Below are 17,817 nucleotides of genomic sequence, written 5' to 3' on the forward strand. Positions count from 1 at the left end.
CCATTATTATTATTATTATTACTATGTGCCAAGCACTATTCTAAGCACTGGGGTAGATACAAGGTAATCAGGTTGTCCCACATGGGGCTCACAGTCTTAATCCTCATTTTTTACAGATGAGGTAACTGAGGCCCAGAGAAGTTAAGTGACTTGCCCAAAGTCACACAGCTAAGTGGCGGAGCCGGGATTAGAACCCATGACCTCTGGCTCCCAGGCCCATGCTCTCTCCACTATGCCACACTGCTTCTCACATTTTTGTGGTATTGTTATAATTGGTATATTGTGATATTGGTTAGTGCTTACTGTGTGCCAAGCCCTATACTAAGCATAGGGATAGATACAAGATAATCAGGTCAGATATAGTCCCTGTCCCGTATGGGCATCATAGTCATGTAGGAGTGAAAACAGGTGTTTAATCCCCTTTTACAGATGAGGTAACTGAAGCCCAGAGTTGTGAAATGACTTGTCCAAGGCCCATGCTCTTCCCACTAGGCCACGCTGCTTGGAAGCGGGATGTGTAGCCGGACCTGGCCCTTTCAAATCCCGGCTCCGCCAATTGTCAGCTGTGTGACCTTGGGCGAGTCACTTAACTTCTCTGTGCCTCAGTTCCCTCATCTGTAAAATGGGGGTTAAGACTGTGAGCCCCCCGTGGGACAACCTGATCACCTTGTAACCTCCCCAGTGCTTAGAATAGTGCTTTGCACATAGTAAGCGCTTAATAAATGCCATTATTATTATTATCATTATTATTGGGTGCTCTGATCTGACTGCAGTGCCCCATGGTAAGTACCCAGGGGTTTTGACAAGCCCTGGGTGACGTCATATGTCTCCTTTGTGGAGGGCCACAGTGGCCCAGCAGTCTGCCCAGCCTCAGCTCCAGAGTTGTTCCCAGTCATGCCTAGACATCCTAAACCCATGCCAGGATGGAATTTCCTAGCTGTTCCCTGGTGCTCCTCCTCATCTCCCCATGCCGCTTTTCCATGTCTATTTCCAAACCTTGAGTCCTCTAGACATCTAGCCAGTGGCATCTCCTCTGCCACCCCCCATGGTGCCAGGATTGTGAAGCCACTGGCTCAGCAAGAGGGCTATGGGCAGTCCTCAAACCTTCGACACATCTGCTCCCCTAAAATTCATTCATTCATTCAATCGTATTTATTGAGCACTTACTGTGTGCAGAGCACTGTACCAAGCGCTTGGGAAGTACAAGTCAGCAACATATAGAGACGGTCCCTACCCAAAAACGGGCTCACAGTCTAGAAGGGGGAGACAGACAACAAAACATGTAGAAATGGTATCAGAGGGAAATGTAAGGCGGAACCAATCTTCTCACAGGGAAGTGTTATAAACGGGCCTGGAGTCCACTTAATCTGAGGTCAGATTCTCCATCTGGACCAAAATTGTCCTGGATCGATACTCATTTAATTACAGATGGACAATAGAGCTCTATCAGTGTATTTGTATGGAGTCAGAGGGGTCCCATGCTAGGGTAGCTGACTTACTTGATCATAGATAAAACAGACAGGTCAGCCAGCCCAGGAGATCAGGGCAAACACACACTCACACGCTTCTACCTCTCCAGCCTCCCTAAATTCTCCCCTTCTCCCCATTGCAGTTTTTTAAATTTTTCCCCCCAATTTCCCCGTGATTCCCACATGCCCCCTCTGTCTCTCACTGACCACACCTCCAGAACTATGTCAAAAAGGAGATTAGTATTAGTCAAGTCAGCAGTGATGTGCTGGCAAACAATAATAATAATGGCATTTATTAGGTGCTTGCTATGTGCAAAGCACTGTTCTAAGCACTAGGGAGGTTACAAGGTGATCAGGTTGTCCCACGGGGGGCTCACAGTCTTAATCCCCATTTTATAGATGAGGTAACTGAGGCCCAGAGAAGTGAAGCGACTTGCCCAAAGTCACCCAGCTGACAACTGGCAGAGCCGGGATTTGAAGCCATGACCTCTGACTCCAAAGCCCGGGCTCTTTCCACTGAGCCACGCTGTTTCTCCTGCAGCGGAGAGGAGGCGGGGCATCAACTTAAAAATCTAAGTGTGTTAATCAAGGCATCATTAACTGAAGACTATCTGGTCCAGCTACAGGTGGGGGTCAGGCCCCTGAGGCCAAACAGGCAACTGAGCATCATCCACTTTTGTCCAGGGTCATCAGCTCCTCTCTGCCCAAGCTCCTTGTGGGCAGGGAGTGTGTCTACCAACTTCGTTGTGTTGTTCTCTCTCAAGCACTTAATACAGTGCTCTGCACACAATAAGTGCTTGATAAATACCACTGATGAATCGATCACTCTGGGGCTGAAGGGACACGAGTTACAGAGAGCTCTGCATGGGCTAGAATTTGGGAGTCTGACCTGCCTCAAGGTCAGTCCAAGTGTGGCAGTTCTGGAAAAAAAACTGGGGGATACGGCACACCCAAACTGAATTTTAAAGACTTCCCAAAGGCCATGGTAGCATGGCTGATTCCTTGTAGAACCCCAGGCTGGCTGTGTGTGTGGGTTGTGAGGGTCTTCAACTTTCCCCTCAGGGGGTTTCCTCATGGATGCAGCTGCAGGCCCCAGGATACTCTGTCCCCTTCCTGCCACTGAAAGAACTAGTCAGCCCTGCCTACTGTTTGATGTGGTTCCAGAATGCCATGGGGGCTGCCACTTTGGAGGCCAGTGAGTACCATCTGAGGATAAATGATTTTGGCCCACCAAACTCAGTTCAGTAGAGTCTCCCAGTTCAGCTTGAATCTCTGTGGGCTTGCTTGCCTCACCAGGGTACCACAGGCTGGCCCAAGCCCACCCTAGGCTCCAGCAGCTCAATGCTGTCAGGAGCCCCTCCACTGGGACCCAGGACCAGGAATATCTGCCCTGCTTGAAAAGGCCAGTGTACCTAGTGGGTGGGACATGGGGATGCTGTCTACCCTGAGTGAGGCCATCCCCACTGCTGGCTAATGTGGGGTTGCATAAGGCCTTTCACTCTTAAATCTCCTATGAAAGAGCATGTGACTTAGCGGGACAAAGAGAAGAGAGTAGTATGTTTGATTCCCCTCCCTCCTCTGAGCTCCACTCCTCCTATCCCAGACTCCACCCCTTTCCATGACTCCTAGAACTTTAACTGAAGCGATTGCCAGGACCCAGCCCTCTCTCCCATCTGCCAAATCCAACCCCCTGGCTATTACCGAGTCTGGTCGGGAATGCTTGAAGAGGGAACAATGGTGCATTATGGGCCATGCGATCCACGATCTGTCCACTTCCCTTGTTTCTGGCTCCAGATTTTCTAGGAAAATAGCAGCTTTGTTTCCCTGGACCGACATTTGCTCCTTCTGTTCCCTCTCCTTGGCCTCCTCCTACAGTGGTGACCCTCCCCTCAGCCTGTTGCTGTGGCAATGACCCGCTGAGAGGAACAGGAGATTAGAGCCACAGGTGGAGGGGAAATCGCGGGGGACTGATGTACAGCCCTAAGACAAAGATCCCATTTTCATTCCTCCGCCACTGTCCTGGCGGGGGGCGGGGGCAGCGGAAGTGCGGATATTGGTACAGGATGGTTTCTGCAGAGGGAGGCCAGCTGCTCTGTCCCCGGAAGCCCTCCTCCGCGAGACCTGGGTCCATTCCCCTCCATGGACGATCCTTCGCTGGAAATCAAATGGACTCTCAGGCCCCCTCACGCTGTGGGATCGGATAAGGGGAGGAAACCGCAGAACGGCTTGGGGGTGCAGGGATCGGCTGCCTCGCCACTCCTCCCACCTCCTGGCATGTGGCCCCAAGGCCTGGGTGAGACACCGTTAGCCCATGACAATGGGATGTACATTGCCAGGTCCTCCCTGTGCACTTCCAACTGGCGGACCATCAGGCGGGTGCGTTAGTATCTGTTAAGCTGTGGTGGGCACGGAGACTTGAGAAGGCAGGTGGGCTCAGGGCTGGGTACCCATGGTCCAGACCTGGTCGTGTGGGCCCTGCAGGAGACTTTCATAGCCTTCTGGCAGGCCCGGCTCAGTGGGAGGGGAAGCAGAGAAGAGGTGGTGTGGGCTTCTATGGGTCTGGGGACCATCTCTCCCATGCCCCATGTTTCTTGCAGACACACCTGGCTGCCCAGAGGGCAGAAAGGGGAGATCGGGGCCTGGTAATCCCTTCCCCTGCCTCGAACACTCCCCTTGGCGTGAAGCAGACCATGAGTTTGTGAAAAGCTGCAGCCAAAGAACTGCAAAAACAAAGCTGAAATAGAAGAATTTCCACTTGTTTGCTGTACCCGATTTGGATCTCTGGGAGTAGGAGAGAGGGGCTTGAAGGAGCTTCTGATCAAGGTTTGGGGGTTGGATCCCCAACTATTTTTCCACGTCCTACGACACATACACTCTTGTGCCCTGGACTCCTTAGGTCTTCCTCCCTTCGGGAAGAGCCTTCTCACCCCCCTCTCCCACCCACAGCCCAATCATGAGTTCATACAGAAGAGTGGAGGAGGAGGAATGTGAAGTTTGGGCTGCTGGGGAGAAGTCAACAATTTCTCCTGGTGACTATGACAGTCGGGGAGGTAGGCTAGCCCCTGGATCTTCAGACAGGCCTGAAAGGAGGCCAGATGGTAGTTGCAGAAGGGAACAGTGGGGGAAGGCCTGGGGGAGAATGGAAAGAGTCTGTTCTTGGTTCACCTTTCCTGCTGTGTGGCTACACCAAATACTGAATCTGTCATCAGAATAATAATAATAATAATTGTGGTTTTTGTTAAATGCTTACTATGTGCCAAGCACTGTACTAATAATAATAATGGTGGTATTTGTTAATTGCTTACTATGTGCCAAGCACTGTACTACTACTAATAATAATAATAATTGTGGTATTAAGCGCTTTTTAGGTGCCAAGCACTGTACTAAGTGCTGGAGTAGATACAAGATCATCAGGTCCCACACAGGGCTCACAGTCTATGTAGGAGGGAGCACAGGAATTGGTTTCCACCCTGCAAACTGGGGTTACTGAAGTAAGAATACTAAGAAGTTAAAATGCATAATTATTGATAGAAGAGCAGAAACTAGACGTGTCCTAGCACAAAGGCACTCACACGGGTGGGTATGTCCCCCACACGTATGTGCAAAATACACGTAGCCTTTACATAGCCACGTCCATCAGGCACCTTATGCACGAGCCTTCGCCAAAGGGAGGGAATTTGTCGTTAGAACCACATCCAGCCTCTGCCTGGACGGGCCCCATGGCCTAGCCCCGGGAAGCAGCCCGGGCTGCTGGAGCTGCTGGGAGTACACGGACGCGGGTGGAAGCGGTGGTACTGCCCTGGAGGTTCTCGGTCCTGCAGGAGTAGAGCCCATCGTCCACCACCCGGGCCTCATCCACATACAAGACGCTCTCCGACTCCAGCTGCACCTGCCCGATGCGGCGAACTAGAACCGTGCGCTCTCGGACGTAGGGCGGGCGGCCAATCTGCAAGGCAAAGCAGGGAGACTTGCTTCAAGAGGCTCACCACTCCTGTCTCTCTCCCCGCCTCTCCCCTGCTCCCCTGGCTTCCTCCTCCTTCTGCTCCCCAAATGGACCCAACGGCCTTCCCACAGCTGGCACTTCGGGCACGTTTTTGGCTGAGAAGGAGGTTTTGGAGGCTGGGGGACCTCCAGCCAGCCAGGGACCCCCACGGGACCCCCTCGGCATTGAGGGAGCTCCCACTTTCAGGGCTACCCAGAACTTTCCAGTTTAGCAGGTGTGGCTCTCGGGCCTGGGCCGGGCCGGAGAGCAGGAAGTGGCCCAACGTGGCCATGGAGGCTGGACCAGGTTCATAGGTCACTTGGCTTGACTGAGGGCAAAGGGTTCACTCCTATGGACTGGTCTGTACTTTCTCCATCTTGGCCCACCATCTGCAGGGGAGAAATCGAATGCTCGGGGGTGTGGAGGACTGTGTGTATGGAAGCCCTTATCTTTCCTCAGAGCCCCCCAAAGCACACCCATCTGCCTGTCTGACCTAAGCACTGAGAGTGTTTTAGCACTGAGAGTGTTTTCAGTGGCTAATTACACCTTACTACCCTTCTCTTCTCTCTGCCCCAGGGAGCCTCTAGAAGAGACCATCGGGTTGTAGTCCTTCCCCAGCCAACAGTCCAGGACCCTCCTGAGGACTCCCATGAGAAGCTCTGCCTCTTCCTCCTCATACCCCGCCAGCCGTGGCAGAGGAAAAGTCCTGCCCCAGAATGGCAGGTGGGGGTCACAGCAAGCGTCCCAAAGGTTTGAACGTGGAGGAGGTTGTGACCATGGGACTGGAAAGGACCCAGGCGGAATGGTGAGGAACACAGAAACGCTTCCCCCTACTGAACTGAGGCTCTTTATGTTTCTGTTGTTAGTTTACCATTTTTGTTTCATTTAACTGTGGTGTTTCTTTCTTGGTGTGGTTGTCCTCCCCGACACTGTGACACATATTTAGATTGTGAGCCCTTTGTGTGTCATAGATTGTTTCAGGCCTATCCCCAGCACTTTGAACAGTACTTCACACAGGTTCAAACAGGCGGCTCTCTCCCCTACCTGGACCAATTACAGCAAAAGAAAAAAAAATCCTGTTGGGAACCGGTGTTTCGGTGGCTTGAAACCAGACTGTGTTAGTGTGGGTTCTACAAGGGCTTTTGGGTCCAGGATGGTGGAGCCCCCTCCTTCCTTTCCCCCTCCTCCCCTTCCCCATCCCCCCGCCTTACCTCCTTCCCTTCCCCACAGCACCTGTATATATGTATATATGTTTGTACATATTTACTACTCTATTTTACTTGTACATATTTATTCTATTTATTTTAGTTTGTTAATGTTTTGTATTGTTGTCTGTCTCCCCCTTCTAGACTGTGAGCCTGCTGTTGGGTAGGGACCGTCTCTGTATGTTGCCAACTTGCACTTCCCAAGTGCTTAGTACAGTGATCTGCACACAGTAAGCGCTCAATAAATACGATTGAATAAATGAATGAATGAATGAAGATTTTGCCTTATGCAGTCTTAGCCTCTGCACCTGTTCTACATGTTTCCCCTCCTCAAGTACCTTCCATAGTTGCCCATCTATCTCTGCATTGAGCAGTACCTCCTCACTGTCAGATTGAGGCACTCAATCAAACTCTCTCCCCTGCCTGTCCTTGCTCCTCTCCATCTAGAACACGGCCCATATGTTTCGTTCCCCTAATAATAATAATGATGGCATTTATTAAGCGCTTACTATGTGCAAAGCACAGTTCTGCGCACTGGGGAAGTTACAAGGAGATCAGGTCTTCCCATGGGGGGCTCACAGTCTTAATCCCCATTTTACAAATGAGGGAACTGAGGCACAGAGAAGTTAAGTGACTTGCCCAAAGTCACACAGCTGACAACTGGCAGAGCCCGTGCTCTTTCCACTGAGCCCATGCTCTTTCCACTGAGCCACACATCTACTCTCTGTCGCTTGCTTTCACTTCGCTCACCATTGAACCCTCGCTTATACCCTCCCTCTTGCCTTTTTTTAAAAAATGGCATTTGTTAAGGGCTTACTATGTGCCAGGCACCGTACTGAGCTCTGGGGTAGAGACACAAGCTAATCAGGTTGGACACAGTCCATGTCCAACATGAGGTTTACAGTATTAATCCCCATTTTACTGATGAGTTAGCTGATGCACTGAGAAGTTTTAAGTGATTTGTCCATGGTCACACAGCAGACAAGTGGCAGAATTGGGATTAGAACCCAGGTCCACCTCACTGCCAGGCCCGTTCTCTAGCCATTAGGCCATGCTGCTTCTCTTGCCAGGAACTTCCTTCCATTCATATTCTCTCTCCATCTCACCTCTCATACTCACCTCTCGTACAGGAAGACTTCCCTTATCTCTCCACCCTATTCTCCCTCCCTCCTGTCTCACTCATGCACTAGTCCGACCCACGGAGCACTTAGCCACTCACCCCACCCGTGTTGCCCTTATATCTTTATACCCAGTTGCTTTCTTTTTCTGTAATTAATTTTAATGTCTATCTCCCCTGATAGACTGTAAGTTCCTTAAGGGCAGGGATCACATCTACCAACTGTACCAAGCACTTAATACAGTGTTTTTGCACAAAACAAGTGCTCAGTAAATTCCACTGATTGATCGATTTGTCAGCCTCTGCAACGTTCGGGTAATGAAAAGAATGTGTCTGATATTGTTATATTATACTCTCCCAAGTGCTTTATTGAGCACGCAGTAAGTGCTCAATAAATGTGACTGAATGAATGAAAATGCAAGGTCTCAGTGATAAAGAGCTTTTGTACGCCCTTGGTGCCAACCACTTTGAGACATATATTGCTTCGCCCCAAGGATAGCTGGCCAAGGATGGTGCCACAACTCTATGAAAGCTCATTCTTCAATTTTTTGTTCACCCCATCCCCTCCCCATCCTAATTAAGAGTGGCCCCAAAGTGACTGCTCTCTTCAGCCACTCTCCTGAGCCCCATCTGGCCAGAGACTCACTGGGGATCCCCAACTTCTGACCCAGCCCACCCCTTGGCAACTTTCCTGCCCACCTGCTGCCCTGGGTATTCCCAGGTGAAGTCCACCGCAATCTCAGGCTCACCCAGGACCATACAAGTCACGTTGAAGTTTTCTCCCACCTGGACGAACGCCCCAGATGCCTTGATGGAAGGCTTGGGGGGAGAGGATGGGTCTGCAGGGCGAGAGAGAGAAGGAATGGTGAATCGTAAGGCCCAAAGTAACCGTAACCATAGTAGAAAGAGCAGTGAGTGAGGATTGAGGAGATTCTGGCTCTATTTCCTGACCTTGGGCAAAATGCTTCACCTGTTCTGCTTCCCCTTCAGCCATTAAGGTGACTACCATCCCCGCCCTTCCTTATCACCTAGGGATTCTGTGTGGAAACAGATGGGTTATTCTGAGGTAACAGACTGGAGGCTATAAGTTCGTTGTGGGCAGGGAATTGTGTCTGTTGTTACATTGTACTCTCCCAAGAGCTTAAGTACAGTGCTCTGCACACAGTAAGAGCTTTCTATAAATATGATTGACTGACTGACTGAACAGACAAGGATTCTCAAGAGTAATGAAACCAGATCAAGTGCTTAGTACCGTGCTCTGCACACAGTAAACGCTCAATAAATATGATTGAATGAATGATTATGCATACCAGAAGTATGTGGTGAACTCTAAAGGCCCTGGAAATCGTGTACTACACGGTAACTGAGGGGCTGTGGAATCCCCTTCCCTGTGAGCAGCCTGGCCTGGAGGCTGGGGAAAGACCTGGCAGATGGCTGGACCAGTTGCCTTTTCAACTTAATTGAGAGCACCACTGGGGTGGCTCTAGGTCTCTGGAAGCTCTCCGGTGCACGGAGGGAAGGGGAGGGGGGATGGCTCAATGGACAGAGCATAAAACTAACAGTCCCATGTAGTTTGGTCACCTACAGCAGTTGTAAGTACTGGCGACCCCTCTGCCAACCTGGAAGTAACGGGGTTCGTTATGAATTGCATACTACTATTTAGTGGCACCCTATAGAACTTACTATAGAAGCCTGCATGTCCTAAAATGCTTCCACCGAGGGACCCCCGACCTCCCCAGGTTTGCTCTCCAGAACTTTTCTGTTCCTTTCCGCAGGTCACTGCGAATGCGGGCTCCGCTTCCAACCTGTGAGGCTCAGTGGCAGGAGCCAAGTTGGAGAGAGGCAATCTGTTTAGAGTCATATTACCCGCTTTTAAGGCATCCGGAGCTGATTCTGTACTAGACGGAAACAGGCCAACTGAAAACCAGACTGTCTGATATAAAAAGGATGAACGGCTATCCTAGACCCATGGAAGTCAGAAGACTCAAATTGGCCACTGGCCTGCTGTGGGACCTTGGATAAGTCACTTAACCTCTCCATGTTTCAGTTCTTTCATCTGTAAAATTGGGAAGATATCCGCTCTTCCTCCCTCTTTAATTAATTCTATCCCTTGCGGGATAGAAATTGTTTACCACCTCGGAGTCAAGATAACTGGGACCTAATTCCAGCTCTGCCACTTGCCTGCTGTGTGACCTTGGGTAAGTCACTTCTCTGTGCCTCAGTTTCCTCCTCTGTTCTCCTTCCTACTTATATGGTGAGCTCCATGAGGGAAAGGGACTGTGTTCAATCTGAGTCAACTCTATCTGTCCCAGTGCTTAACACAGTGCTTTGCACATAGTAAGTGCTTAAATACCTCGATGATCATTAGCAGCATGGCTCAGTGGAAAGAGCACGGGCTTGGGAGTCAGAGGTGAAGGGTTTGATTCCCGGCTCTGCCACTTGTCTGCTGTGTGACCTTGGGCAAGCCACTTAACTTCTCTGTGCCTCATTTACAAAATGGAGATGAAAACTGTGAGCCCCACGTGGGACAAGCTGATCACCTTGTATCCCCCCAGTGTTTAGAGCAGTGCTTTGCACATAGTAAGTGCATAACAAGTGCCATCAGCGTGGCTCAATGGAAAGAGCCTGGGCTTGGGAGTCAGAGGTCATGGGTTCAAATCCCAGCTCTGCCACTTGTCAGCTGTGTGACTTTGGGCAACTCACTTAACTTCTCTGTGCCTCAGTTACCTCATCTGTAAAATGTGGATTAAGACTGTGAGCCCCACGTAGGACAACCTGATCACCTTGGATCCTCCCCAGCGCTTAGAACAGTGCTTTGCACATAGTAAGCGCTTAACAAATGCCATTATTATTATTATTATTAGTATTAGTATTATCAACCCCAGCACCTAGCCCAATAGATATTAAGTGTTTAACAATAGACTTAATGCTTTATAAACACCACTATCATCATCATCATCCTCATTTTTGAAAGTCCCAGGCTGGAAAACCATAGGGATTATAGCAAACTTTCACAGTAAATCTAACAATGTCAAAAGTAATCTACAACAAAAATTAAGTCAACGACTATCATCCTCTCTTAAAAGGCAAATGCTGAGATGGTTTGCATAAGGAGCTTAGATGTGAAATGGCATGTCAAGAGTGGCTTTAGAGTGACCTAATATGATGATGGCAGTAAGGTCATCAAGGGCAGGAAACATATCTTTTACTTCTGGTGTGCCCTTCCAAGTACTTAGTCCAATGCTCAGCACCCAGTAGACACTCAGTAAATATAATTAGTTGACTGATCGATTTGGACCACTGACCGAAGAGTGCTATGTTAAGCGTCAGGACCGACAGATCATTGTAGAGAAGCAGTGTGGCCCAGTGGATAGAGACTGGGCCTGGGAGTTCGAGAATCTGGGTTCTGATCCTGGCTCTACCATTTGTCTGCTGTGTGACCTTGGGCAAGTGGCTCAATTTCTCTGTGCCTCAGTTGTCTCATCTGTAAAATGGGGATGCAAACTGGGAGCCACATGTGGGACAGGGACTGTGAGCCCCCTTCTAGACTGTGACCCGTTGTTGGGTAGGGACTGTCTCTATATGTTGCTGACTTGTAATAATAATAATAATAATAGCATTTATTAAGCACTTACTATATGCAAAGCACTGTTCTAAGAGCTGGGGAGGTTTCAAGGTGATCTGGTTGTCCCCCGGGGGGCTCACAGCCTTAATCCCTGTTTTACAGATGAGGTAACTGAGGCACAGAGAAGTGACTTGCCCAAAGTCACACGGCTGACAATTGGCGGAGCCGGGATTTGAACCCCTGACCTCTGACTCCAAAGCCCGGGCTCTTTCCACTGAGCCACGCTGCTTCTCTTGTACTTCCCAAGCGCTTAGTCCAGTGCTCTGCACACAGTAAGCGCTCAATAAATATGATTGAATGAATGAATGAATGAATGAATCTTGTATCTACCCCAGGCGCTCAATAAATACGATTGAATGAATGACTGAATGAACCTTATATCTACCCCAGGCACTCAATAAATACGATTGAATGAATGAATGAATGAACCTTGTATCTACCCCAGGCGCTCATTAAATACGATTGAATGAATGAATGAATCTTGTATCTACCCCAGGCGCTTAATAAATACGATTGAATGAATGAATGAATGAACCTTGTATCTATCCCAGCGTTTAGTGCAGTGACAAATGCCACCGGAAAACCAAAGAAACCCAGGCTCCCACGGGGGTCGCTCACGCACAGTTGACGTAGATGAGCATGTATTTGGTGGAGATTTGCTGGACGCCTTCAAGGTCGGCCAGGCAGAACAGTGACCCGGCGTAGGAAGCTCGGGGGCGGTGGATGGTGAAACCCTTCTTCGTGTCGAATGAGATGTCCAGCCCGTCCACCGGAATCTCCTCCGGGGGGAACTCCCGATGCAGTGTCACCTTGGCCAGAGGGCTGGTCACCTGACAGGGGAGCAGGGTGGGCTGGTTGGCCCGCAGCTGTACCGCCTCATAGTAGTCCTCGGTGGGCACGAAGAGCTCCTGGGGATCTGCCAGAGAAGAGAGAGAAGAGGGGTGGTAGGGTGGGAGCGGCAGGTGAGACCTGGCCTAGGACACACGGTCTTTTTTGTGCCACTGGGATAGGACAAAGAAACAGCGGGGCCTAATGATGATGATGATGGTATTTGTTAAGCACTTACTATGTGCAAAGCACTGTTCTAAGCGCTGGAGAGGTTACAAGGTAATCAGGTTGTCCCACGGGGGGCTCACAGTTTTAGTCCCCAATTTACAGATGAGGGAACTGAGGCCGAGAGAAGTTAAGCGACTTGCCCAAAGTCACACAGCTGACAGTTGGCGGAGCCGGGATTTGAACCCCTGACCTCTGACTCCAAAGCCCGGGCTCTTTCTACTGAGCCACGCTGCTTCTCCAGTGGACTGTCCAGAGCTTCTCTAATGGACTTGAGACTGGTAATCAGGAGACCTGGGTTCCATTTCCGGCTCCTGCTGCATAATCTAGAGCAAGGTATTCTGTACAGTAATAATAATAATAATGACGGCATTTGTTAAGCGCTTACTATGTGCTGTGCTGAGCACTGTTCTAAGTGCTGGGGGAGATACAAGGTAAACGGGTTGTCCCACGTGGGCCTCACAGTCTTCATCCCTATTCTACAGATAAGGGAACTGAGGCACAGAGAAGTTAAGTGACTTGCCCAAAGTCACACAGCTGATAAGTGTCAGAGCCATGACCTCTGACCCCCAAGCCCGGGCTCTTTCCACTGAGCCATGCTGCTTCCTTATGTGGAGTAAATTCCAGTTCTCCCTCCCCTTCAGACTGTGAGCCCCATGTGGGACAGGGACTGTGTCTGACCTGATTGTATTGTACATACCGCAGTGCTTAGGGCTGTGCTTGGCACAGAGCAAGCCTTTAACAAATACCATAATTATTAGGAGAAACTTTCTAGGGCAAAGATCTCTGCACCACAAAGATCATCACTCTCCCCACCTTCAAAGCCTTACTAAAATTGTGTCTCCTCCAAGGGGCCTTCCCCGATTAAAGCCTTTTTTCCTCTACTCTCTCTTGCATCTGTGTTGCCTATGCACTTGGATCTGTACCCTTTAAGCACTTGATATTCACCCAATGACACCCCATATTTGCCCCATGACACATGTCCCTATCCATAATTTATTTTAATATCTGTCTCCCACTTTAGACTGCAAGCTCCCTGGGGGCAAAGAACATTCCTACCATCTCTGTTGCATTATGCTCTCCTATCCACTTAATACAGTCAATCAATCAATCGAATGTATTTATTGAGCATTTAATGTGTGCAGAGCACTATATTAAGTGCTTGGCAGAGAACAATAAAACAGAGATGGTAGACATATTCCCTGCCTATAAGGTTATCACAGTGTGTGCTCTGCACATAGTAAGCACTCAGTAAATACAATTGGTTGATTGACTGATGCCTGTTTACTTATTTTGATGTCTGGCTCCCCCCTTCTAGACTGTAAACCCAGTGTGGGCAGGGATTGTCTCTTTTGCTGAGTTGTACTTTCCAAGCGCTTAGTTCAGCACACAGTAAGCACTCAATAAATATGATTGAATGAATGAATTTGTTCCAGACCAATCCTCTAGGCTGAGCAGTACCTGTGAAAAAGACGAAGGTTGTTCCTATCCTGTCCTCTCCATTCCGGCACTGACTGCTGGGGCACTGGAGGGACCAGCAGCTGTACTCGCCTGTGTCCGATGCCGTGGAGTTCACCACCAACAGCTGGCTGAACCGGCTGAAGTGCTTGATCCTGAAACAGAGCCGGTGAGGACCCGGGAGGGCTGGGGAAGTGGGGGTCCAGTGCAGGATGGGCACCAGACAAGTGCTCTCTCTGGGTCTGGGGAATCACGGCACCGAATCTGCACCGGCCCCTCCCTCGTTGGCCAACGTTAACCCTCCCCGGTGGAGTCATTCCGGCCAAGTCAGCCCAACCTCTGACGCCCTAGGTTGGAAGAGAACAACGTTGGACATGGGGTAACTGTCAAAACCCAGGTCATCCCCACCCCATCCCTCCCAGCAGATTCAGGTTTCTGTAAAAAGCAGAATCCGAGTGCCATAAAAAGGACGAGGCAGGGGCAGTCCATTTCTTGCAGGTCATCAGCTTTTTCTTGAGGCCGGTTCCATTTCCTGAAGGTCCCAAGCGACCAAGCACTGGAAGTTTATGTGCCACAACCTTAAGCCGCAATGGGCACAAGCCAGAGCTGACTGATCCCCATTGATCTCCCACCCTGAGGCGTTCTCACCACCGAAACCCCCAGCACTGAGCCCTCCGGCCCCAAGCCCAGGTACCTGAGCCGCCCTGCTCCCTCCTCCTCCAGGGATATGGGGAACCTCCAGCGGGCAGACCTCCCTCGGCAGCGCAGCTCCAGGCTGGCCCCAGCTGGCAGCACCAGGGTGTCGGTCAACTTCAGGAAGCGGCCCCTTCCCACCACTTGCGTCAGGATGCCAGAGGCCTGGGGCCCTGGGGAAGGGGCGGCGACCGTGGCCTTCACTTGAGGTTTTATCTTTGCAGCTTTCGGAGGCACCAGTGCGGGCTTTCGGCCTGGGATTTTAGAAGGCTTCACCTCCTCGGCCCCGGGAGCTCTGGAGAACTTCTTCCCCTGGGCCTGAGAAGTCTTATTTTCCTGACATTTGCCTGCAACCAAAAGGAGGGATTTCTGGTCAGCCCTGACGGGATCTCTGGGTAGGGACTGTCTCTATATGTTGCCGACTTGTACTTCCCAAGAGTTTAGTGCAATTCTCTGCACAAAGTAAGCACTCAATAAATACAATTGAGTGAATGAATCTCTGGGTGGAGGGAGGCTCAGAGTCCTGACTCCATCACTAGCTCACTGTGGGCAAACCACAAATCACTTACCCCTCCTGGACCTCTCCAGTGACATCTGATCCTGTGACATCTGAACTGATGCCATTCCAGTATGAAACTTAAGTATCACTAAGCCCCTCTGGGAAATAAAGCACTTTGCAGCAATCCAAGCCACTCTGCAGCTCCTTCAGTGAAAGCCTCCACATCCTTCTTACTGGCCAAAGCCTAAAGCACAAGAGGGTGGGCCACCTACCTAGTCAATCAATCAATGGAATTTATTGAGCACTCACTCTGCGCAGAGCACTGGGTGAGCAAAACTAGAGCCCCTCCCTTCTAGACTGTAAGGTCTTTGTAGCAGGGAACGTGTCTGCTAACTCTGTTTTATTATAATCTCCCAAGGGTTTAATATAGTGCTCTGCACACAGTAAGCGCTCAATAACTACCACTTATTAAATGCTATTCATTGATCTTCCTCCAAGCCCCAGGATCCCAGTCTCACCTATCAGGATGGGCTGAACACTAGGACACCAGAGCCAGAGCTTTGCTGTGGAATGAGATTGTAGTGGGCTCTCTGCCCTTTAAGGGCCAGGAAACAGAACTGGTTAAATGCAGGGAAGGGGCTAGGCAGCCACCCAGTAACTGTTAGCCATTGTGGCCAATAAAGGAGGAAGCCAAGGTGGAGAAACAGCAGAATTGTTTTCATGCCCCAGGAAGTCTGGCTAAGAGTAATTACCATGTGGGCTGCAGGCCTTTGTGCTTTTTCCTTAAAATGACAAGCCCTGCAGGTCGGACCTGGCCAACTTCCCCACGTCACGGGCATAGACGGGGGCAAGGCGGTTTCTGGAATGGAACTTTTTGGACCAATCTGTCCTCATCCCTTTCTTTTAGATGGCAAGCCACCTGTGGGGTGTCCCATCTATGTCCCATCTGATTCTATTGTATCTACTCTGGGGCTTAGAACAGTGTTTGACACACGGTAAGTGCTTATTATTATTGTTGTTATTATTATTATTATCATTGTTATGTGATATGAATGGTCCCGGGGAAGATGATTATTGGATCTGGACGATGAGAACAGGCCAGGATGAATTTGAAGAAGCAGACTTCAGCCTAGTGCCTGGAAGAGTGCCAACAAAGTTCAGTTGGATGAGTGCCAAAGCAGGGAGTGTAGGGATTGTGGAGACAATTCATCAGCATCCACGCTCACCCCAGGCCCTCCAGGACCATTCATTTCACTGTTCCAGCTCAGATTTTTCAGGTTGTCTCTTTCGGTAGCCCAGTCCCTGAGTCTCCCTGGGATTGGTCTGAGGGAAATGGTCCGGAATGCCAGCCTCCCTCCAAGTTATTCCAGGGGATCTCCATGCCCCACAGCCCGACAATCCTCCTGTTCTTCCCTCCTTTGGCTCTACTCCTTTCAGCGCATGCCATGAATCAAACCTTGCCTGTATGCCCTGTCCCTGTGACGCCCCCCTCCCACCTCCAAATTGGAATGTGATCTCCACAGACATACAAAGATTGCAAGCATGCTATTGTGGAGCTATGGGGAAATAAAGAAGAGACAGAGGTAAGAGTGGACCACAGGACAGACCGGGAGCCAACCACATCACTGAAAAAGCATGATATTGGAGGTATATAAGCGGAAACATAATGCTTTAGGTCAGAGTAATTCTTCCTCCAGCCTGATTCAGAGAGCTTATGGAATGTCTTGAAGATCTCTCAGCTTCTGCTCTGCACACAGCAAGTGCTCAATCAATACTATTGATTGATTGATTCTGTACTGATACAGGTTTTCCACTGCCTTGTGGCAGGATGGACTAGATGAACTCTTGAGATCTCTATAAGCCACATGAGGATTTGGCCACCTAGTCCGGACCTCGGCCTGTAAACTCAGTGTCAACAGAGAATGTGTCTGTTCATTGTTCTGTTGGACTCTCCCAAGTGCTTAGTACAGTGCTCTGCACACAGTAAGCACTCAACAAATAGAGCAAATGACTGGCTCAGACAAGCTTGGAGAAGCTGAGCATCAACCCCTGGGAGCAGCTCCAGCCTTCAATACCTTGTTTTCTTTCAGTCTGCCGAGGACCAACAAGGCAGTGCTGCGCAGGGCAGAGCAGAACGTGCCAAACACGGGAATATGGGTGGATAATACAACAGGGTACAGTGCTGGGAAGGGTGGCGAGGGAAGGAAACCAAGCCTCTCAAGGTACATACCCAGGACAATGAAGAGAAGAAGAGAGCAGACGAGGATGGTCAGGGCCTTGGGATCCATGCTGGAGGACCTGGCAGCCAAGCTCCCGATGTGGCACTGCCCGCAGAGGTCTGAGGCCACTGAGAGAAATAACCCACCCTCCCCTCATGCTCCTCTTTGAGGGGAGGAAGGAAAGGAAGTGCTGAGGGGCCAGGAGGAGGGCCAAGGCCCCAGAGATTAGAGCTCTTGATTTCAGAAGCAAATCAAATGCTTGATTCCAGGCCTCTCCAAACAAAATTCCTCTCGCAGCGGGCCGCGAGGGGGTCGGGTGCCTCCCGGCAAGGTGAATGGAACCATTCAGAGCCAGGGTCTGCGCACGGGGCTGGACAGAGGGGAAAGCCAGGTCGTGGGGCTGGGCAGGGGCGCCAGGAGGGAGGTTCACAAAGGGGACGGAGGCAGAGGAGAAATGTGGCCAGCCAGCCCCGAGAAGCTCTGAGGAAGCATAGCCC

At 50.2% G+C, this 17,817-nt stretch overlaps 1 protein-coding gene across 1 annotated transcript; it reads right to left on the reverse strand.

Moving 5' to 3' along the window:
• Positions 1–5,025: 5,025 nt before the first annotated feature.
• LOC119919852 (platelet-derived growth factor receptor-like protein) lies at positions 5,026–17,494 on the reverse strand. Its single transcript, XM_038740606.1, has 6 exons — positions 17,332–17,494; positions 14,604–14,949; positions 13,913–14,064; positions 12,021–12,314; positions 8,473–8,612; positions 5,026–5,415 (listed from the first exon to the last, which is right to left on the reverse strand). Exons 1-6 carry the CDS (start codon positions 17,387–17,389, stop codon positions 5,194–5,196), a joined length of 1,212 nt encoding a protein of 403 aa, XP_038596534.1. The 5' UTR covers positions 17,390–17,494; the 3' UTR covers positions 5,026–5,193.
• Between the last annotated feature and the right edge of the window lie 323 nt (positions 17,495–17,817).

The sequence above is a fragment of the Tachyglossus aculeatus genome, chromosome X1 (assembly GCF_015852505.1).
Source record: "Tachyglossus aculeatus isolate mTacAcu1 chromosome X1, mTacAcu1.pri, whole genome shotgun sequence".
In the NCBI taxonomy this organism is placed as follows: Eukaryota; Metazoa; Chordata; class Mammalia; order Monotremata; family Tachyglossidae; genus Tachyglossus; species Tachyglossus aculeatus.

What these genes read in the sequence shown, in the direction of transcription:
- LOC119919852 (XM_038740606.1), bottom strand. Translation starts at nt 17,389, where the DNA reads ATGGATCCCAAGGCCCTGACCATCCTCGTCTGCTCTCTTCTTCTCTTC. An exon ending in CATGCTCATCTACGTCAACT is followed by an intron (nt 8,613 to 12,020) that starts GTGCGTGAGCGA and finishes CTCGCCCTGCAG; the next exon opens with ACCCATCCTCTCCCCCCAAG. An exon ending in GGGAATACCCAGGGCAGCAG is followed by an intron (nt 5,416 to 8,472) that starts GTGGGCAGGAAA and finishes TTTGCCTTGCAG; the next exon opens with ATTGGCCGCCCGCCCTACGT.